Source organism: Phoxinus phoxinus, assembly GCF_949152265.1.
Source record: "Phoxinus phoxinus genome assembly, chromosome: 2".
Lineage (NCBI taxonomy): Eukaryota > Metazoa > Chordata > Actinopteri > Cypriniformes > Leuciscidae > Phoxinus > Phoxinus phoxinus.
This window is the reverse complement of record NC_136877.1, coordinates 12,275,039-12,297,052: the sequence shown is the minus strand read 5'-3', so window position 1 is coordinate 12,297,052 and position 22,014 is coordinate 12,275,039. Positions and strand designations below refer to the sequence as shown.

The 22,014-nt window shown below is 40.1% G+C and overlaps 1 protein-coding gene across 1 annotated transcript in view; it reads right to left on the bottom strand.

Moving 5' to 3' along the window:
• Window positions 1-6,850: 6,850 nt before the first annotated feature.
• LOC306987728 (uncharacterized protein) overlaps window positions 6,851-22,014 on the bottom strand; it is a 36,883-nt gene continuing 21,719 nt past the window's right edge. The window contains exons 8-14 of the mRNA XM_079592249.1: window positions 21,280-21,354; window positions 18,145-18,797; window positions 17,187-17,282; window positions 15,332-15,565; window positions 14,673-14,820; window positions 8,503-8,529; window positions 6,851-8,379 (exon numbers count right to left, since the gene is read on the bottom strand). Of these exons, the coding sequence (XP_079448375.1) occupies window positions 7,826-8,379; window positions 8,503-8,529; window positions 14,673-14,820; window positions 15,332-15,565; window positions 17,187-17,282; window positions 18,145-18,797; window positions 21,280-21,354 (1,787 nt within the window). The 3' untranslated portion in view covers window positions 6,851-7,825. The remainder of the gene's footprint in view (window positions 8,380-8,502; window positions 8,530-14,672; window positions 14,821-15,331; window positions 15,566-17,186; window positions 17,283-18,144; window positions 18,798-21,279; window positions 21,355-22,014) is intronic.

Below are 22,014 nucleotides of genomic sequence, written 5' to 3'. Positions count from 1 at the left end.
GCATTTGCGTGCGTCTAAAGACTTCAAGAAGCAAACTACTTTGAGAAATGGCGAGTCAGCCAGTCCTTGGCACTCCTAACAGAGTTATTTCGGGTTTTCTGGCAGCCTTGCGAGTCGAATGAATGATGGATTCTGTGTAGAAGCTGCATCAGGGTCAGGTTAGGTGAGACTGTTCATTATGACAATATTATCACTTTCATTTTGTCCCCATTATTTTGCGTAGTTAGATAAACATGTTTTGTTGTTCCTTATCAAATAAACATTTAACCATATCGTCACCAACCCTAACAATAAACTATCACTAAAATCAATTATCAGCTATAAAGCGCACCCAAACTAAAACAATGTCAGCTTCTGTGCCTCCAGCAAGCTCTCTGTGTGAAATTGTCTCTATTTATTGTTTGTTTGTCACAACAAGCTTGTATATATATGTATATATATATATATACAGTATATACATCAAAACAGGAGTATCGAGCAAACAGCATATTGAATCGTGTGTCCCCCTGCCCTCGCTACATTATGATTAGGAATACATGCAATGTGCGTGTTGTTCATTTATAAAAAATTCCCAATTTTTGGGAAAAGAAGCATGAACTATCTGGAGTTTTTAGCTCCGCTCCTGTTGTCTTTTTTTCTCGAGGGAAGAAAGTCTTATGGAATTGGTTCGGATCTCGCGTTTGCCGAGGCAATGGTTAGATCATATAGATAAAATATTTGTATAATGTGGTGAGAGCTGAGCAGATGGGAGTTTCCCTTTCTCTCTTGTTCCTGTGATCACGTGCAAACTAATTATGTTAATATTATTTTTGTAGAATTCTTGTCTGCATTTAATTTTGAGATATTAAATGGAACATGTGTCTGGCTATGAGAAATTAAATGGTCTGGATGAAAGAATGAAAATAGTATTTTCACAAAGGCTATTTTTCTTGTCTGGCTGATCTTTGGCTGCATTTAATTTAGAAGAAATAAATGGCAAATACTCATCTGATTTTGAGATGTTAGATGTCTGTATTAATACACTATATTTAGCCTTTCATACAGACTGTGTTCCCTTTTAAGGGAACTCGAGCTGCGTCGAGACGCGGTGGGAACGCCCCTGCGTGATTGCGCCGTGAAGCATGTGTATAATCAGTCCAATGGAGAGACGAGACGTCATAGGCGGGTGACGTCATCGACCAGGAAACTATAAAGCACCCCTGAAAAAAGACCGCGCTAGCTTCTGTGCCTTCAGCAAGCCATCTGAGTGAATCTGCCTCTGTCTATTTATTGTTGTTTGTCCACAAGCATATATATTTATACATCTAGACAGGAGTATGGGGAGTAAACATCTTTGGATTCATGTGTTGTTTGTATGGGAGTGGAGCATGCACGGTCAGCTCTAGTAAAAGGGGGCTGACAGTGTTTATTCATAAATTCCCGACATGTAACATGTGTAACACCTGTGTGATACTTTATCAGTTTATGGTAAGTAATAGGTATAAATGTTCCCTGAAGACTTCACCTAATCACTGACCTTCAGAAGATTTAGGTATCGCAGGAGGCAGGAAACACACTGATCTGAATTATAGGGAAATTTAGTTTATATATATATATATATATGTTTGTTGAGGAAAACAGTGAATTAATTTATTTAACCAATATTATAATTGTGTTTTTATAACAACCTCTTTAAATCCCTGTTTAATTACTCCTAATGTTTTGTTTTTCTTTCCTTCCCTTTTAACTTATAACAAGAAACTATTTTCCTATTTTTTTCCACAGGCTATTTCAAAGTTACTGAATGTTAGATCATTCAAATGTTCAGGTAAATACCTCAAATGAAAGAATCAACTGATTCAAATTTCACATATCAATGTCAGAACACATCACATGAACAGTAAATACAATTGAAATGTCCGTCCACTGCGAATGAGCTATGGAAGTCTCAATGGAAACGGAAGGATCAAATAGAAAGCGTCTTTTTTTCTAAGCGCTCAGTCATTCAGTGAGCAACCGTTAAAGTGTTCTGTCTGCTCAGTTGTGAAATATAACGAAAAAACTCAAGGATGCGTGAAAGAAAACTCAAGGATGTATCCAACCAGTTTGTTCGATGTGAATCCACGAAATTTCAGTCCATTCCGCTCTTTGGGTGGCCCGCCATCTGTTTCTCTCCTCGACTACGCAGTTCTGCGTCAGCGATTCAGCAACTCGTCTCGAACACAGTCCGAAAAGCACACAACAAAAAACCCGGCCTGCACATAACCGGACAGCAAACTTAATTCACTCACATTAAATCATGACAACCTTGAAATGATTTTCAATTCGATATCGTTCACTTAACAGATCACAAGATCAGTTGTTAACATCATACAAGTGATATTACGAACATAGATCGCGCACAAAACAAAATACAATTTCAGTAGTCTATTAATCTATCTTCAAATAAAGAAAACATTATTCAATTTGAATATTGAACTCACCAATTCCTCTGTAAACAACTCAACTAATGTTGTTTCCTCCGTGTGACGCAGCTGAAACTGTGTGACGCAGCTGATATAAAGTTGATCTATTTAATCTCAAAGTCTAATTCTCATTACAAAACTCACTCAATCAGCAAATCTAGTTCAATATTATGTTCCTAAACAATTCGGATCTAGGTTTTTTAACCAATATTTCTCATATTCTTCTCTTTTCAGGGTTTCTCTGCGGAAAACCAATCTTTTTCCAAGTTCAACCAAATCTCCGTCTAACTTGTGGGCGGAGTTACCATCACTGAATCAACCTAATTGGTCAATCTACATCTGCAGTGCGATTTCATCATTTCCATTGGGCAAGTTTTTCTGCAGTATGCCATATATTCCATTTAATATAATTTTAATTTTAATATTATTGCGTTTCATAAAATCAAAACAATTTATTTGATCATCTAAGGGATTTTTTATTTTATTTTTATTTTTTTCACTATGGCTGTTAAATTGGGTCCTATTTTGGCCCTGGGTTACATATGCACTATCGAGAGTTTAGCTCTGCTCCTGATGGCTTTCTTCTCGAGGGAAGAAAGTCAATAAAGATTCTGTTACTCGATCTCTGATCTCGCGTTTGCTGAGGCAGCGCTTAGATTATGGGGTCTACAATAAGAATCTAGTGGCTCATACAGTATCTGTCACAGTGGCTGGTTGTGTTCCCGGGTGTCCACTAGAGGTCTCTTCCCCATTCAGTCACCACATCATCATGTACTACGTTTCCCATCATCCTGTCTGTCTAATCATTGCACTCAGCTGTTCCCTATCACATTGTTAATATCTGTGTGTATATATACCCTGTCTATTTTAGTGTTTGTCACAGAGTCCTTGTTATGTGTCATGCCACTTCCAGAGAGCTGTTTTTCCTGTTCTTGTTTTGTTTCTTGTTGTTTTGGATTGCCTGTATGGTTTTTGACCCTTGCCTTGACTGGATTACGATTGTGGATTATCCAATAAAATACTGCTCATGGATCTTACCCTTTTCCTGTGTGTGTAACGTGACAATATCTCTAGTTTGTAGAGGCAGCGCATAGAGTATGGTCTGCATATCTGCAATAATAATCTAGTGGCTCATCTCGCGTTTGCCGGGGCAACGTGCAGATAATGGGTCCGCAATGTATAAATATGCACAGGGAATTGAGCAGACAGGAATTTCCCTTTCTCTCTTTCTCTTATGATTTTGTGCAAACTAATTATGTATTCTTAATTGTTTGAGATTATAATACGAAAATTCAGCCTGTCATTCAGACCATATTATTGTTTGTTTGTTCTGGCTGCATTTCATTTTTGAGGAAATGTAATATACTCATCTGATCTCTTTGAGCAGTAAATGTCTGTATTGATATACTATTCAGCTTTTTCATCCAGACCGTGTTTACTTAATATTTGGCTGCATTTAATTTTTGATTAATTAAATTTGTAAATAGGTAATAATCTTATATTTTAGGAGTTAGATGTATATATTAATACACTATATTCAGCCATTCATTTAGACCGTTTCTACTTGTCTGGTTGATATTTGGCTGTATTTAATTTTTGAGAAAATTTAATATACCCATCTGATCTTTTCATTTAATTCTGATGAAATAAATGGTGAATTCCCTGGGGGAAATGGATAAAGACTCATTATATGGTGCCCATCTCCCTTCTGTGCCCTCTAGCGAGTTCTAGTCTCAGTGTCTGACTCGCAGAAGGAGGGTTTTAAGAGGGGTCAGTTCGTTTTTTTCCTGCCGGTCATCTGTTTCAGGACGCTGGATTGGCTTCTCAAGCTATACTAAAGACCCGTCTCAAGAGGCTGGTTCCTTTAGTAGTCTCAGCCATAGTCATCTTGGGATAAGACATATCCGAGGACAGTCGTTATCTCAAAGAAGGCTTCAACTAAGAAGAAGTCCTGATGCTGAGGCTGTCAGACTTCTGAAGGCAGTCCCCTCCCGTGAGAAATGGTTTCCACCTCATCAAGATACGGTGTCTGTTTATTCTCGGCGCCCTCTGGGAAGCGACTCTCTGCAGGGTCGCAGCGCTGCCAGTTCGGTTGTTCCCTGCCGGTTCACCGCTTCAGGGCACCGAGGTGTCAGCGTTCCCGAACAATCCTCCGAGGAGGGTCGTAAAGCAGTCCCATTAAATGCCCATCTCTCTTTGGTGACCTCAGGGGGCTGTTCTACCAACCCTGCCACCTCGTGTGCTTCGGGTGCAGGGGTCTTTAGCGAGTTCTTGTCTCAGTGTTCGCCCGGAAACGTTAAAGCACTGGGAGACTCGCACCCTACAAGGAGAGTTTCAGAGGGGTCTGTTTGGTTACTTCCTGCCGGTCATCCGTTTCAGGGCCCCAGATTGGCTACTCGATGTATGCTAGAGACTGGTCTTGAGAGGCTCGTTCTTTCATTAGTCTCAGCCGAAGTCTTTTCGGGATAAGAAGAATCTGAGTACTGTCATTATCTCGCTCGAAGAAGGTTTCGGCGAAGAGGCCCTGATACCAATGGCGCAAGACCTCTGAGGGCAGTCCAATCTAGGGGGGAAGTGGTCAATACCTCATTGTACTGTCCCCATTTCCCTTCAGCGCCCTCAGGGGGCCGTTCTGCCTACCCTGCCACCTTGTGTGCTTTTGGCCTCCATGGAGTTCTAGTCTCAGTGTCTGACCGGAAACATACCCAGCGGCGCTGGGATGCTCGCACCCTGAGGAGGGTTTCAGAGCAATTAGTTTGGTTGTCCCCTGCTGGTTCACTGCTTCAGGGCACCGAATTGGTCGCTCGAGTAACACCAGAGATCAGTCTCGAGAGACTGGTTCCCTTAGTCGATTTTTTAGCACCGTGGAAACTACTGCCAAACATATCTCTCGACTTGTCTACTGTGGTAGACCCCGAGCTGGGGAAGGGAGCCGTAGAACATGCTTCTCCCCCCAAAGAAGGTTTACAGCCGGTATTTTATCATTCTGAAAAATTATTGAGGTTGCGTCCAATTGTAGATCTGCACACTGATGTGAATCGCGGCACGATCATATCCGAGGACTGGTTTGTCATGATAGATCTTTAGGATGCATACTTCCATATTCCATCCTTCCTCAACTCAGGAAGTTCCTCAGGTTTATAATAAGATAGAGTAAAGGTTATGTGTATTTGGCGTGCTGTCCAAGGGAGGGCTCCGAGCTCAGAATTTGGGCCAATCCAGGTGTGAGTGAGAGCATGAATGTGTGCCCACTTAAATGAGTAGTTCACTTCTTCATTTCCTGATAATTTACTCACCCCCTTGTCATCCAAGATGTTCACGTCTGTCTTTCTTCAGTCGCAAAGAAATTAAGGTTTTTGGGTAAAACATTCAAGTTTTTTTGTCTCCATATAATGTACATCAATGGGTACAATTTATTTCTTACTTATTTCTTTTACATTTCTTCAATTATTAATCTTTAAGTCTGTGCAGATGACTATGTTGGCCCCCTCACCCTTGTCTTTGATGATACTCAGAAGTCTTTATACTGCCATGAATAAGAATTATGGAATTACCTGGTTGCATTCGGGTGCAACAGCTGGAAGGGGCTAACATCTTCAACAGTTTCAGCTACAAGTGTGGATATTCCACATTTGTTCTAAAGTGCATCACATTTTCCAAATGTTGAACGGTACATTTTCGTGTATGCCTCATTGGATGTTGCTTGCATGGCATTAAAGGTGTTTCCCCATAGTATCAGAAGAAACAATGTCGAGAGAACTGAAATCGAAAGGAAACCCGCAGCGCAGTGTAAAGGAAAAATTTACTGTTTTTTTATTTGTACATGAATCGAAAAATTGCTGCTTCTAAGCTAACGCAGAGGTCCTCTGAGAAATATAATCCTGTCTGGTTAGGATATGTCTGGGACACCTTATTACTTGGTGAGTTGATTCTCTGTTTATTCCTATTCAAATTTTCATTTCAGCATGAACATTTACCAATATCTTATTTTATTTATTTTTACCAATATCTTGTTTATTGTTTCATAACTGTTTGTATTATATTTCACAATAGTAAAGCAACGGCTGAGATACATATGTGAAAGATGTGACATCATCTTGCACACAGATGAACTCTGAACATTACACAATAAACCAACAACACAATCTGCTAAGAGTGGACCAAAAATAAGTTCAGCAGAAAAAAAGGATCAAATAACTACACAGCATAATCTATTTATTCTGCATAATGATGTTGTTTGTTTACAGTAATGTTTATGGTTTCCAATACTGTAAGCAAAGCCAATCATTTTACAGTACAATTGTAAAAACTTGAACAAAATTGTCAGTAAAGTACTGTTTGCAGTGTTATGTTTAGTTTCATTGTCTTCTGTTTAAATTTTAGTCATGTGTTTTTTTTTTTTTTTTGTCTATGTGTAATCTGTAGCATTGCTTTTTGGATTGTTTTCTTGTTTTGATTACCCTCTTTATTGTATGAAGTTAAATAAAGTATTGAAGTGGCTAGATATCCGTTTTCTCAACTCTTTCATCCTCCTCTGCAACTCTATGAGACAACTGTAGATTTTACAGGAGATGTCTGAGAGTGCAGTTAGATACAAGATAAATCATACATTCATGTACATGAATGTGTATGTCAGGCCATAAATTCACAATAACTTTGCATGAGCTCTTGCTTTGGTGTTGCAACCTCTTTGCCATCCTATAAATAATTTTCTAGATCCGCCCCTGCCAAGGTCGTCGTATTAGTCTAGCAGTCTGTATTGCCTGTCCCCTACACTGGAAAAACACACTGAATTAAATGTGAAATTTTTAAGTAGAAAAAAATTCAAAAGTATTTACTGCTTCGAATCTTTCTTTTTTTTTTACAATGTGTTTTTAATTTGATTGAATATTTTTTAATAGTCCATGTAAACAGTAAAAATGTAAACAAATTTTCCAAAAGGCTGGCCAAAAGTTATATCAAAAATGTATATTTAAATTAACATATTTGAAAACGTATACTTTTAAAATTGTACACCATTTTCCAATATCACACTAACAAAAATAATGGTGAAGCTTGCAGTGGTATTTTAATATGTGGAAATAAGTCTAATAAATACACTTACACTGATGTACATGTTTATTTCAACATTCAGTTATTCAATTAGTACAAATGTGTAAACATGGATTATATGTATTAATTTGTTTTGTATGCTTTGGTTCTTTGTCATAATTGCTCTTGTATGTCCAGGCAATAAAATTATTACTTTTTTTGTAGAAATATCCATATAACAGTCAGGAAATAAAGCAAAGAAAGCAGTTCTCAAACACACATAGTAACAGGATAGAAACAGCAGTACAGCAGGTCATGTCACCAGACCAAGTCATTGTGGAGCTCATGTTTCAGCACTGTTTAGTATGAGACGTCTCTTGCATGGGACAGATCATCATAGTGTCAGAGGCCTTGTCGCAGCAGTAGAGGTAGAAGAACGGGAAGAGTTTCTCTTTAAACGAGTCCACAAAGGTGTAGATGTGACTTTTGTTTTGTACATCATAGAATGACAACTGTCCTTCTTCGTAGTCCACATATACGCCCACTCTCTTCGGCTTGGGCTCGATGGAAAGCAGGAGGGGTGGAGAGGAAGAAGCACGATATTCTCGCCCTTTCCTCATAGCTAAAGCCCAATAACCATGAGCCGTACTCACCGAAATCCTCCCTTTTCTGTTAACAGATGCTTGGGCGACACCTAGGTACCAGTCGTCCTTCTCGCCCACCTGAACTTCCCAGTAATGGCGTCCGGAGGACAATCCTTCATGGCCGAGTGCAATAACCACCGTATCAAAGCGCTCTGGTGTATCAGGCAGGTCCTGCCATGCTCCGAGATGACGCATCTGACGCCTGTCCTCGGATAGCTGCAGCCAAGGGTTAGCCGTGTCCGGGTCAAAGGTTACATCCACTTCAAGGGGACATACAACGGAGATGTGAGTAGATTATCAAACAGAACAGGCAGAGATAAACCCAATTGAATGCAAAGTGGTCTAGTGATATATGACGGATTAAATGAACTAGGAAACATTACCTGAGTACTTCTGAACTCTCCTCAGCTCTGTTTAAGATGACAAAAATAAATAAATTAATAAATAAAGTAATTGCTTTATAGGTTGGATTGTATTTGAGTGGTTTTATAATTATTTAACCTTATTAAAACTTTAGAAAAACCTTTTGAGTCATGTCATATTTGCACAATTACAATATTTTTAATGATGAAGTTGCAATTTGATATGTAAAATATGTTTAAAATGTACATACATTAAATGTAACATTGAATAAAAATAATTTTGTGTTATGTGCAACGGGCGAGCAGCATCGGGCTCCTGGACAGGACCTCGGCTGCACTAGCATATCAACTGCCATGAATTGTTAGCAGTATGGCTTGCTCCGCGCCGCTTCAAATAGAGGGAGTTGATTCAAATTGAGGGAACCTGTTCAGGAGCCTAATGCTGCATGCCCGTTGCACATGGTACCCCAGCCTGTTGCAAGGCAAGCGCGGACTGGTCCGGATGTACAACACTGCAGCCGTTGCGTACATCAACCATCAGGGTGGTCTACACTCCCGTTGCATGTCGCAACTCGTCCGCCATCTTCTACTTTTAAGTTTAAGTGAGGTCACTTTGCGTCATTCAAATTTCGGGCGAGCTCAATCGTGCAGCCAATGAGCTCTCACGACAGCCTACAGTCCCGGGAGAATGGCGACTCCACCCCCAGACAGTCCAGCTTATTTGGAGACGCTTCGGGGACGCATGGCTAGACCTGTTTTCCTCTCCGGACATTGCCGCCCCATTGCCAGTTGTTTTACTCCCTGACCAAGGGGGCCATTGGCACGGATGAGGTGGCACAAAACTGACCTAGAGGCCTACGCAAGTGTGCATTTCCCCCAGTGAGACTTCTCGCACAGACACTGTGCAAGGTCAGGGAGGACGAAGAGCAGGTCTTGCTAGTTGTGCCATACTGTCCCACCCGGACCTGGTTTCCGGAACTGATGCTCCTTGTGGATTCCTGGAGGAAGGACCTACTTTCTCAGAGTTGGAGAACCCTCTGGAACCCGCGTCCAGATCTCTGGAACCTCCACATGTGGTCTCTGGATGGGACGTGGAGGATTAGGTGATCTACCACAAGCGGTAGATCACCACCACCAGTGATCTATCACTTCGGCGATAGCACCCTCTACGACAGTGTTTCTCAACCCTATCCTGGGGGACCCCCAACACTGCACATTTTGAAAGTCTCCTCTTTCTGACACACCAATTTCAGGTCCTAGAGTTTCTTCCAATGAGCTGATGAGTTGAATCAGGTGTGTTTGATTAGGGAGACAAAGAAAATGTGCAGTGTTGGGGGTCCTTCAGGAGCAGGGTTGAGAAACACTGCTCTACGAGGTGTGTAGAAACACATGTCTACCCTTTGAAGTGGAAGCTGTTCGTTGAGTGGTCTCAACGCACTTCCTTATATAACTGATTTGCAGGACTTGATTTGCAAATCTTGCATGCCAATGTGCATTGGCTTGTTTAGTCCAATTCATCAGTTCAGTTCTGAAATAACCTCCTTTTCGGGGGTTACATTGCCTTGACATTTTAGTCTTGGAAAAGGCTTCTCTGTCTGGAAAACCCCCCACCATGAAAGTGTAGCCTACTCTCTTTTAGTAAACTTAAGAGGGATTGTATTTTATTAATATTATAAAATCTGCAAGGACAGTACATATACTTTGAAGATTTGAAGTAAACTACAATTGCACATTCAATAAAGTGATGCAAGTATGACTTAATTCCATAGGCCAAAACAGGGTAACGAGTTAGCATTGTAGCATTTCTGGTTCCATCATCCTGATGTCAATGAGTTTTTTTAATGAGATTTTGGTTAAATGGACGAAATAAGGTCTGTGGTGAACACAAGCTCAAGGCACTTTTTACGTTTTACTATTCAACTGGCGGCCCGCGGGCCAAATCCTGCCCGCCAATAATCTCCATCCGGGCCGACGACACCAACATCCCTCCTACTCTTTTCCTGGCGGTGCGGCTAATTTAGTTTGATACGCGCTCCGATTGACCTGAGAAATGTTTTACGTGCGAATATTTCAGCAGTTATTATTTGTGTCCCGAATTTCATTCGACTGAACCATTTGAATTATTAATTCTTTTAGTTAGATTCTTTCTAAACGCGTTTGCATGACGGCCTGAAACTATTCGGATTCGTTCGGGCCGCTCTCTCACTGAATATTCTGAAGCGATTTCTCGGTCATTCACAATAAATAGTGCTGTTTTCATTTGTTTCACTAGTTCTTTCAGCACGGCCCTGCACGGAGTTGTGTTTACTCCCGGGTCCCAGACACTATTATTAATCAGCGTTGCAACAACCAGTGGGAAGCGTTTCCATTCGACAGACACCTCACCGTTACAAACCACAAATCACTCGATGATTTAATCCTTAAAGACCTTGAACATTTTTGGAGCACCTGACTCGCCTGTTCTTTTCTTTGTTTTTCTAACCCATTATAGCAGTCAGCATCAAGTGCCATATATCATTTTAGAACTTGAAGTTTCCATTTAGCTCATTTAAATTCCCAATTTTACATTAATTTTGTCTTGGAATGGATGAATTTACCAGATTTAAGAAAAACGGTAGCACATTTTTATTTTATTCTTTTATTTTTATTAAAGTATTAAATCGGATTAAACAGCCTCACCATTCCCAACCAGACTGATGAGGAAAGCATTAGAAACATTGTGCCATGAACTACATTTCCTAATCGCCACCCTTACAAACATTTACAATGAATGTACTAGTAATTTACCATGGTTTGGACAGAAATGTGGAATATTTATATTGAATACAGTATGTCAGCCTATACAGTAATTTATATTGCATTAGATTGATGGGTTGAGGAATATATAATTAATTTTTGTTATGAATTAATGTCAGTTTATTTGTGTTAGTTGACATGTATTTGCACAGTTACTTATAGTTAACAGAATGTTCAAAAGGGACCATCAAAATAAAGTGTTACCCTTTAAAAAGGCATTTACTAAGAAGTGGCTAAATGGGACTACAGAGATTGTCAGGGAGATTAAATGTCATCACAGCGAACAGGTCAGCTAAAGTCTGCTTTCACAGCCTCGTTATCTTTATAATCGTGCTCTAATAAACTATTCTCTCAAACTTGCTGGGAAAATGTTTTTTAGATAAAACTGAAAGAGTAGTCGGAAGTTTATTGGTAGTGACGTTGAAGTCATGGGACCGCGGTGTAGTTCGTTTATAGCCTACCTTTAGCTTTTTACTTCTGGCCGCTGCATTTAGACAAAATTCATAAACGTTGTGTTCATCTGGGAAAATTTTCTTGATGGACAAAACGTGTAATTAGAATAAACCTTTGTTTAAACAAAGTGTCACCAGGTGACTACAGGTTGTGGGGCGGAACTAACATTCCCGAGGTTTGTTTCCCATAAGGAGGAGGCATTAAAAGACGGACCAAAACAAAGCCGGCTCTCACATGTGATGTCCTTATCGCTGACGATGGACAGGTGTGCAGCGGGAAAATGTGTGGTTTAATGATTGGCTAACAAGGCTCAACAATATGTTTTTAAGCTGTTGACATACAGTCTTTGGGTGTAAAGAAAACTTTGTGGGGTGAGACGACGGATTTGTGACAAACTCTGGATTCCCGATCAAGAGGTAGTGCTGCTTAGACACGCTAGAGATGCAGCGGTAGAGGCTGTAATAAGGAGAGGACAACGAGCACGAGTGAATCGGAAGCTGGACTGTCTGGGGCTGTGGAATACCGTATCGGACGAGAGCGATCGGCTGGGCTACGATAAGCTAAGTAATCATTTCTACATAAAGTGGCTGGATTGAGTTGTGGAACGCTAGAAAGGTGGTACTGCCAGTATATGATCGGCCGTCCTCCGTCTCCCCCTCGTTATTGTGAGCAAAGTTTTGTCTGAGTATACGTCCAGTTTGGGACTGACCGTGGGTGTTGTAGCCAACGATCCACCAGCCTCATTGTACTGTTCTACCGACTTCCATAATGGATGTGCATACTGCTGTCTTGCTAGTGTTGTAGCCAACGACCCACCAGCCTCATTGTACTGTTCTATTGACTGCCATACTGGATGTGCATACTGCTGTCTTGCTAGTGTTGTAGCCAACGACCCACCAGCCTCATTGTACTGTTCTATTGACTGCCATACTGGATGTGCATACTGCTGTCTTGCTAGTGTTGAAGCCAACGATCCACCAGCCTCATTGTACTGTTCTATTGACTGCCATACTGGATGTGCATACTGCTGTCCTGCTAGTGTTGAAGCCAACGATCCACCAGCCTCATTGTACTGTTCTATCGACTTCCATACTGGATGTGCATACTGCTGTCTTGCTAGTGTTGTAGCCAACGACCCACCAGCCTCATTGTACTGTTCTATTGACTGCCATACTGGATGTGCATACTGCTGTCTTGCTAGTGTTGAAGCCAACGATCCACCAGCCTCATTGTACTGTCCTATCGACTTCCATACTGGATGTGCATACTGCTGTCTTGCTAGTGTTGTAGCCAACGACCCATCAGCCTCGCTGTACTGTTCTATCGACTTCCATAATGGATGTGCATACTGCTGTCTTGCTAGTGTTGTAGCCAACGACCCACCAGCCTCATTGTACTGTTCTATTGACTGCCATACTGGATGTGCATACTGCTGTCTTGCTAGTGTTGAAGCCAACGATCCACCAGCCTCATTGTACTGTTCTATCGACTTCCATACTGGATGTGCATACTGCTGTCTTGCTAGTGTTGTAGCCAACGACCCATCAGCCTCGCTGTACTGTTCTATCGACTTCCATACTGGATGTGCATACTGCTGTCTTGCTAGTGTTGTAGCCGACGACCCACCAGCCTCATTGTACTGTTCTATCGACTTCCATACTGGATGTGTATACTGCTGTCTTGCTAGTGTTGAAGCCAACGACCCACCAGCCTCATTGTACTGTTCTATCGACTTCCATACTGGATGTGTATACTGCTGTCTTGTTAGTGTTGAAGCCAACGATCCACCAGCCTCATTGTACTGTTCTATCGACTTCCATACTGGATGTGCATACTGCTGTCTTGCTAGTGTTGAAGCCAACGATCTACCAGCCTCATTGTACTGTTCTATCGACTTCCATACTGGATGTGTATACTGCTGTCTTGCTAGTGTTGTAGCCAACGACCCACCAGCCTCATTGTACTGTCCTATCGACTTCCATACTGGATGTGCATACTGCTGTATTGCTAGTGTTGAAGCCTACGATCCACCAGCCTCATTGTAGTAGTCCATACTGTCTCGTTATCACTGAATCTGTATTGCAGCTTAAGGATCCCAGCTCTCCGCTCCAGGCATACAACTGCAAACCTACCATCCTGTACGTGTTCTCCCTGGCATGTAAATATCGGAATAGCCCATTCCAGTGCTGCCTGCCTGTCACTGTTCTGCGTCAACTGCCTGCTGATTATTGGTGTGAAGATTGTGGTGAGACCTCACTTGAACCTGGGTGTGTTGCGGTGTTTTTTCTGTCTCAAGAGTATTCCACGTGTGCTGTGGATTTTCCCCCAGGCATCGTTGACGGGGTTGTGACGGACTGAGCATCTAACAGAGTGCCGGGAGTAAGCCTGTGACATCGTACTGCCAGTTACCTGCTGAGGGAGCATCTAATCCCGCTTGGTGGCAACACCCTTTAAGTGGGGGAGTGTGGAAGAAATCTGGACTAAAGCCAGGCTCAGAGACGTCTCGTGGAGGAAGGCAGTTGCTCAGACATTTTAACTAGTGAGACTTTAATAAATTCATTGTTTTAAACTCAATTGACAAGCCTCTGAACTTTATTGGTGGGTGTGGTTTGCTCCTCGGGGTGGTAAGTGGGGAGAGTCGCCCCTTTTACCTTGGTCACAAAAGCTTATTTTTGTAATAATCCAAAAGCCTATGAGGAAATCCTATTGGGTTTTTGTCGAGGGAACCAGTGTGATGCTAACTGCTAAAGTGACTTCACACCTTCACCACTCTATACAATTATGCACTACTTCACAAAGGCAGGAAGACCCTGACAGTTAATTCTTCATGGTTACAGCCAATCTGTCTTAAAACTGTGCCACTTGTTAAGGTGAATATAAAGTATAGGGGCAGAAAAAGAGTGATGTGCATTAGTAAAATACTGTAACAGTAAAGTTCTTACCCATTTCTACAAGTTTTTCTACTTCTTCTGTAAGTGTCTCTTCTAGTTTGAGCACTGCTCTTCTGGTGGTGCCAACACACTGATCCGCATGCACACGTGTCTCAGACCAGTCTTTGGTGTTTGGATGAGCCATTAATGATGTAAAATTCTGGAGGAGAAGACAGTGGACCTTTTAAAGAAGCTGTGTGGCATACAACAGAGATTAGCAGCAAATTCCCTTTCAATTAATATTCCGGTAGCATCCGGAGCTTCTAACGGCAGCTGCAGTAATGCAATGACTTTACTAATCAGCAATTGGCTCTTTTATTTAGAAGGCGGGGCTTATTACACCATATTGGGCATTACAATTTCTACCATTCATAGGTAATATGAGTGTGCCATCTTTGTACATCTAAACACTTTGTTGGCAGACTCTGAAGAATACATCTTGTAAAACATCCAGCTACCTTTGAATGTTTGTTGCCATCACAAAACACTTTGGAGGTCATTTTTAGCACTGTACATGGGTCTCTAGATTTGTTTAATCACTCTTACATTTGAATAAAATAATCCACATCAACAAAATTGACAGTGAGGACATTCTTTTTACACGTTTTACATGAGTAAAAATTAAGAACTGATTTCATGAAGAAAAAAAAAGTAGGTTAAAAATGCTTCACCTGCAGGAAGTGAATGTGGTCTTCAGTGTGTGAGAGATACCCTAACTCTGTGTTTCTCAGTTTCAGAACATCTATTTCCTGCTCCAGTTCTTGTATTTGTTTGTTGGCCCAGCTCTCTGTCTTCTTCTGTTTCTCCTCGATGTCCAGCACCAGCTCGGCCTGGACCTTCTGGACTGCTCGGATCAGATCCGAGAATACCTGCATGCTGTCCTCAATTTCTCTCTGAGTGCTGCTCTGTGTTTGGGAGGAGATACACACTAATCAGTGGAGACAAAAATAATTTAGCAAATAACTTCACTACACTTGAAAGACAAATATCATACTTTTTACTCCTCTACATTTCTGTCAAGGTCCTTGAGTAGAAATTAGTAACATCAGTCAGGGGTTGCATTTTGGTTGGAAATGAAAGTCGAGTTGACGTCAGAACCCGACATCGGATTGGCATCTGAACCCGACGTCGGACAGACGTTGGATTTTGGTTGGAAATGTAGGTCGGGGTTGATTTAAAACCAACCCAGAGATTGCTTCTTTTTTGCTTTACAGATAAGATAGCCTATAGCAATCATGCTTAATCTCTACGTTCCCTATACTTTTTAAATATTATTTAATTTGATGAGTAAATAGAAAAGCAATAGTGGAAGACTTGCATGGTCAAAATACTGTACATTAGCCATACATTAATCAATTCACAGGTATTCCCCTTTTTATTTTTTTTACATTATGTCTTTTATTTTTGGAGGGAGTGAATTATAAGATATTTTTTTACATTTACTCTTGATGATGATCGCCTGTAATCGCGGCTACATGGCAAGGCCATAACCATGTCTTGGAAAAAATAAAATATATATATATTATATTAAAATTTAATTAAAGAGAACAAAGAAAAAATATATATCCTGTTCTAATTTATGAAGTAATCGATCTAAACTATTTGCAAATATTATTTCATTTTAGAATATGCACACATTCACTATGTATGGAAATAACGCAAAAGGTTTCTTGTCTCGTCACATTTAGTTATGAATTACATGAAGCAATTAAATGATAGCATATTTCAAAATGACAAAATTTTATTAAAGTAGTTTGCATTATTGAATATTAATGTTGGTTGTTGAACATTTCTATTGTAAATATTAAATCATTTGTACTGTGTTAATTTGGTAAACCCCACCTTCTTTGATTTGATTGGTCATCTCATTTTGACTGTAAGACCATTCTTAAAAATGTAACTTTTAAAACTTTTTGTCAAACAAAAGACCAAAAGATCATGCGTAATGGAGTGCAGCAGAGCAGCATTAAAATATCGGGGGAATTTGGCCATTTCTAATTATTGGGGGGTGTTGTGTATTGATGTGAGGTCATCGTGACTTGTACCCCTCATTGTCTATGGTGGTTTACGACCCTGCAACACTGACAGCTACACCTCAAGCCATCATATTTATTTGTGCTGAATAGTTGGCTGCATCCGAATTTGCATACTCTCTTGAGTATGTACTTATTTTGATTAAGTAATTAATTAATTCATGTGTGCTATAATGTATGTGCTATATAGCATGCATATGTGTAGAATGTCACAAATCCTCTCACACTTCAGAAACTCATCTGGGCACTGTGAAGTTGCACTTACTACTATTGTTGCATACTGTTTTCACCAACTATAGGGAAGTATGCAATTTTGGATGTAGCCAAAGTTCCTTGCGGGTAACTTGCAGTTTTAAGCATTAACAACTAGTTGCAAAATGTACCTTTAAGTCACACCAGCCCGAGGATCTCTGTGGATTAGTATTGAAGAAGAGAAAGGCTATAGCATCTGCCCATGTTAACTAATCTGATAGACATAAACACTTAAACTTACTTTGTTCAACTCTATGGAGTGTTTGATATCATCAACTTTCTTCAGTCGGCCCTGAATCATCTGCTGAACTTCTGTTTCAGTTTTCCTCAACAAGGCCTGTCAATCACAATATATTGTGTTAAACTTTTTAAACCTGCTCTGTGCATAGCTCTTTTTAGTGACGTAGTCAATCTGTATCCTATAGTAAATCCTTGTAAAAATCAATTACAAAGTGAAGCATTCTTGGTTCAGTTGGAAGTATTTTTCCAATTAATTTTTTGACTATTAAGCCATTCATTTCCATAAAATACTGCAAATTGTATAATATTTATATTTTTTTATGTATACTTTTTAGGAAAATTACTGCTGTTATACGCTAATAATACAAAATCACACATTAGCTAGCTATACAACTGAACATAATATGGGCAACTTCAGTCTTGGAAGACTGCAGAGTTTAGCTCTCTCTAGCTTTCTTAATCCTGAAGACATTGGTTAGCTTGTTCAGGTGTGTTTGGTTAGGGTTGGGGCTAAACTCTGTAGGATAGTGGCCCTGCAGGACTGAAGTTGGCCATCCATTATTTACATGATCTGATTACTTTATTCCGCCAGTAACAAGTAATGAGTAAAGCAATGTTTACTTTTTTTCAAATAAGTAAACTTCAAATTTTATTATGTATCTATTTTCTGACAATTAATTTTTTACTTACTGAATACTGCTTTTTCCCCCACGTTGAGAGAAATGTGGGTATGTGTAGAGGTGTGCCAGCACTGGAATAACTGTAGCATGTATGAGCATAATGGGTATTGCCGTGTTTTTTATGCTTATCAGTGACATACAGAGCTTGTAGCTTCCTTTCCAATCCAACGCAATATTTTTAGTAAATCGAAGCGTTTCACTGTCAATCAGTTGTTCGTTATTTATAGTGGACAAAACAATAGAATTGGCCCTTTTAGCAATGAAAAGTGGCACTTTTACCTTTTTCTCTGTCCACTCTCGTTCGACAGGAACAGTGTAATGTGCCCTGTGGTCCATCTCAGTGCACAGCACACACACAATGGTCTGATCCTTCTTACAGAACAGCTCCAGCAACCTCTCGTGCTTCTTACACATACGGTCCTCAAGGTTATGCACAGGTTCGATCAGCTTGTGTTTGGTGAAGCGGGCAGTGTGCGTCTTCAGATGCTCCTCACAGTAAGACGTTAAACAAACCAAGCAGGACTTCACCGCCCGTCGCTGAGGCCCAGTGCACACGTCGCAGGACACCTCCAGGGCCCACGGTCCATTAGGAGGAATCAGTTCAGGCATTTCTGTAGGGAGCTCCTCATGGGTCCTGAGTCCTGGGTCCAGCTGCATTGTCTTCTGAAAATTTCCGACTGGATTGGATTTCATTGCCTTAAATTTCTCAGCGATTTCCCTCAGCACTGTGTTGATGCTGATGTCGGGCTGCTTGAAGAATGTCTTTTTGCACATCGGACACATAAAGAGGGCACTGGACTTCCAGTAGCTGCCGATGCAGGCCATGCAGAAGTTGTGTCCACAAGGGATGGAGACAGGGTTTGTAAACACATCAAGACAGATGGAACAGTGCACCTGCTCCTCGGCTAACATGCTGGTGGGAGATGCCATTCCTATAGAGACAAAGGGAGAAGCATGTGCCCTCAAAAAAGCTGAAGTCTTCCAACTTTGATCAAAATAAACTTTAAAATGTATAGAAAGCAGAGACAACTTCTCTCTAAACTTGTCAATATTGTTTTCCATGAAACAATAAGCTTTTTTAAGTTTATATACCGTCACTGTCGGGCTGAAGAAATCGTGACTTCTGAGAAAGTGTATTGTATTATGTTTTCATCATCTTACAGGTTACAAAGTTTATAGAATCTTAAAGCATCTTAGATTATTAAAGTCAACAGGAAATACCATTTATAGCCCCTTTTCCTTCCAAAATGTAATGTGTTTTATGAGCAAAACATTCTGTAGCAGAATGGATCAGGACCTAAATGCAAATGGAATGCTCTGGAGAGCTAATCTTAACATATTTCAATGGAAAACAGTTATTTTCATTACTTTTTCATTATTTGCTAATTTTAGAAAGGTTGCATTACATATACCCTAAAAATGTGCTATGCCTATTAAATCAGATGAAAAGGAAAGTCGTTTCAGTGCTTTACAAAGATTACCATGGAATAGCATTGAAGATGAATGGTGCACATTAAGACCAGGAATGTGTATTATTTAGAAACTCACAGTAATAATCAATTTTGAACTCACATTGACTTTAAACTGTTGAAATGTCATCCTATTAAAGGGGTGGTAAAATGCCATTTTCACAAGATGTAAAATAAATTTCTGATGTCCCCAGAAGTGTGTATGTGAAGTTTTAGCACAAAATACCCCACAGATATTTGTATATAGCATGTTAAAGTTGTCACTTTTTGAGGATTTGCAAAAACGCACCGTTTTGTGTCTGGCCCTTTAAATGCAAATGAGCTGCTGCAGAGGGCGGGGTTTCAAGAGCTCATGTGTGTGTTAGCAGCTGCTATTACCTCATGCAGACAAACTAAAATAACAGAAACTTTTCTGTCTTTAATGTCAAAACGGAGTCAGACAAAGATGGAGAGACAACATGTAGAATGCAACAGGACGTCTCTGAAAGGTTAGTTGATGAATTTATGTTGCTGATGTGGCGTTAACTATCTTCAATTAGCATATTCTGTCATGGTAATCTATAAATCGCTCGTATAGGAACTGTTGTGAGATGCACACAGAGTGACTTTCGATTGCATGTGAAAAGATGGATGCTAAAGTTTGAGCTGACTCACTTCTGTGACAAAATACTATACAAATATTACAAATACAAATATTTGACTTGTTCCCTCAACTGCGTGTTCCCGGGGGCGGGGTTTATGTACATTTTAGACTTGCTGATGTCACTAAACCCGGAGGAATGTTGTGTAGTCCCTACCAGCCGTTTGTTGTAGTCCTTAAAAAAACTATTTCTTTAAAAGCAAATATCTCCCTTTGCTTTGAACTTTGAGCGTTGTAACTTTGCAGATGTTGTTTATGCTCAAACAGCAACATTACACACTAACTAAAGTTGGAAAAGTGAAATCATACTTTACCACCCCTTTAAAGGTGCATAGCGCAATATTCTGAGTTTTTGCAGAACAATGCCACCTCTGGCGGCAAGCGAAACTGCAGCCAGAGATGTGCACGCACTAGACAAAAGTTTTCTTTTTTTAATCTTACGTGGAGTTTGCGTTGGTGTTTGAAATGAACTACAAGCAGGTCTCTTACAATCCATCTTCTACGGAGAATGCCGGCGAATACACAAACCTGCCAGACATAGCTATGTGAGCGCGCCGTGAACGTGCATGACGTCACGCCCAGTCTCAAATTCCGGCCCGAATCCCTCTTATTTATTTTACTTTACAGGATTATAGAGACAATCTCAGTGATCAGAGAAGGGCTCATTCAGCCCATCAGGCAATTGTTTAAGCATGTATGGGTTAGAAAACGGGTATTTTTAACATGAAAAGTTGCTTAATGCACCTTTAAACTAGAACAAAACTAGCACAAACAGATAAATTACCAGTCTTTTTTAAACTGACTTGGTGGCATTATTGACAGCTATGCCATGTGCTAAATATACAGAGTCATTTGGATTTGATTAGCAATCCGGCTGTTGGCTTGTGCTCTTAGCAACATGCAGTGGTCTTTGACACAGAAAGACTTCAGGAATTTGTAAAGCCTGGCTATTCATAGAAGATTATCATCACTCCAAAAATACTAGGCTTCCCAGACTCTTGCTTCTGGTCCTATATCATAAACAACAACTGCATGCAATTTCTGGACCTATATCACCATTTTGTCCATAGTTTTTAATAGCTGTTTATCAAACACATTTTTGCAGATGCGTTAGTATTCATTGTTAGTAGTTGGAAGAGTTCCAAGTTGATTTTAGCATGCTTTCATTAGCAAATGTGTCCTTTTCTATACATCTTGGCTATGCATTTGCTGAAATGACATGCAGAATATGCAGTTTCCTCAATCATCTTCATTCATCCAAGCATTTTTTGACTTGAAGAGTGACTGTTTTTAAAGGAGACTCACCGGCTGTCTGTTGCAGCTGAATGCCACTGACCACAATGACCGCCCTGGACTGGACAGCAGTGACATGCGGCACAGCTGACAGCCCCCGTTACCCTGAAATATCCCCCCTTACCCCTCCCCCTTAGCCCAGTTTCACTTTTACACCTTAGACTACATGAGATCTCTTCTAGCCTCAGGAAATATTAACCATTCACTGTCCGTAGAGTTTTTCGTCTTGTTCAGAAATTAGGGTTGAGTGGGTGAAAACATTTACATACAACATTTACAGCAGAAACAGCCTATTTGAAACATATTGTTAGCTGATGCTAACCTGCTAGCTAACAAGCTAGCTGATACTAACTTTAGGTATTTTTTTAATTAAGTAAAGTCACATTTATTTATATAACGCTTTTTACAATACAGATTGTTTCAAAGCAGCTTTACAGAGATAACAGGAATATAATGCAAAAAGTTTGTTTCCAGAAGAAAATAGCATCACAGTCCAGCTTAAGTAAGTTCAGTGATGTTTAATTTTTGTTTTAAAAAAATGTCCTATAAAATGTAAAATAAGTCAAAATATTTGTATTCAATCAGCTAGTTAGATTACATTTGATGAAATAACAAAAGATGTGTTGTTCAGACCATGGCAACTACAGTAATTATGAAAGTGGGAAGCGATGCCCCACAGACCAGGTTTGAAAAAAATTGTCATTCTAAAAATATAATTATCCTTTCCTTGAATAACACATACTCCCT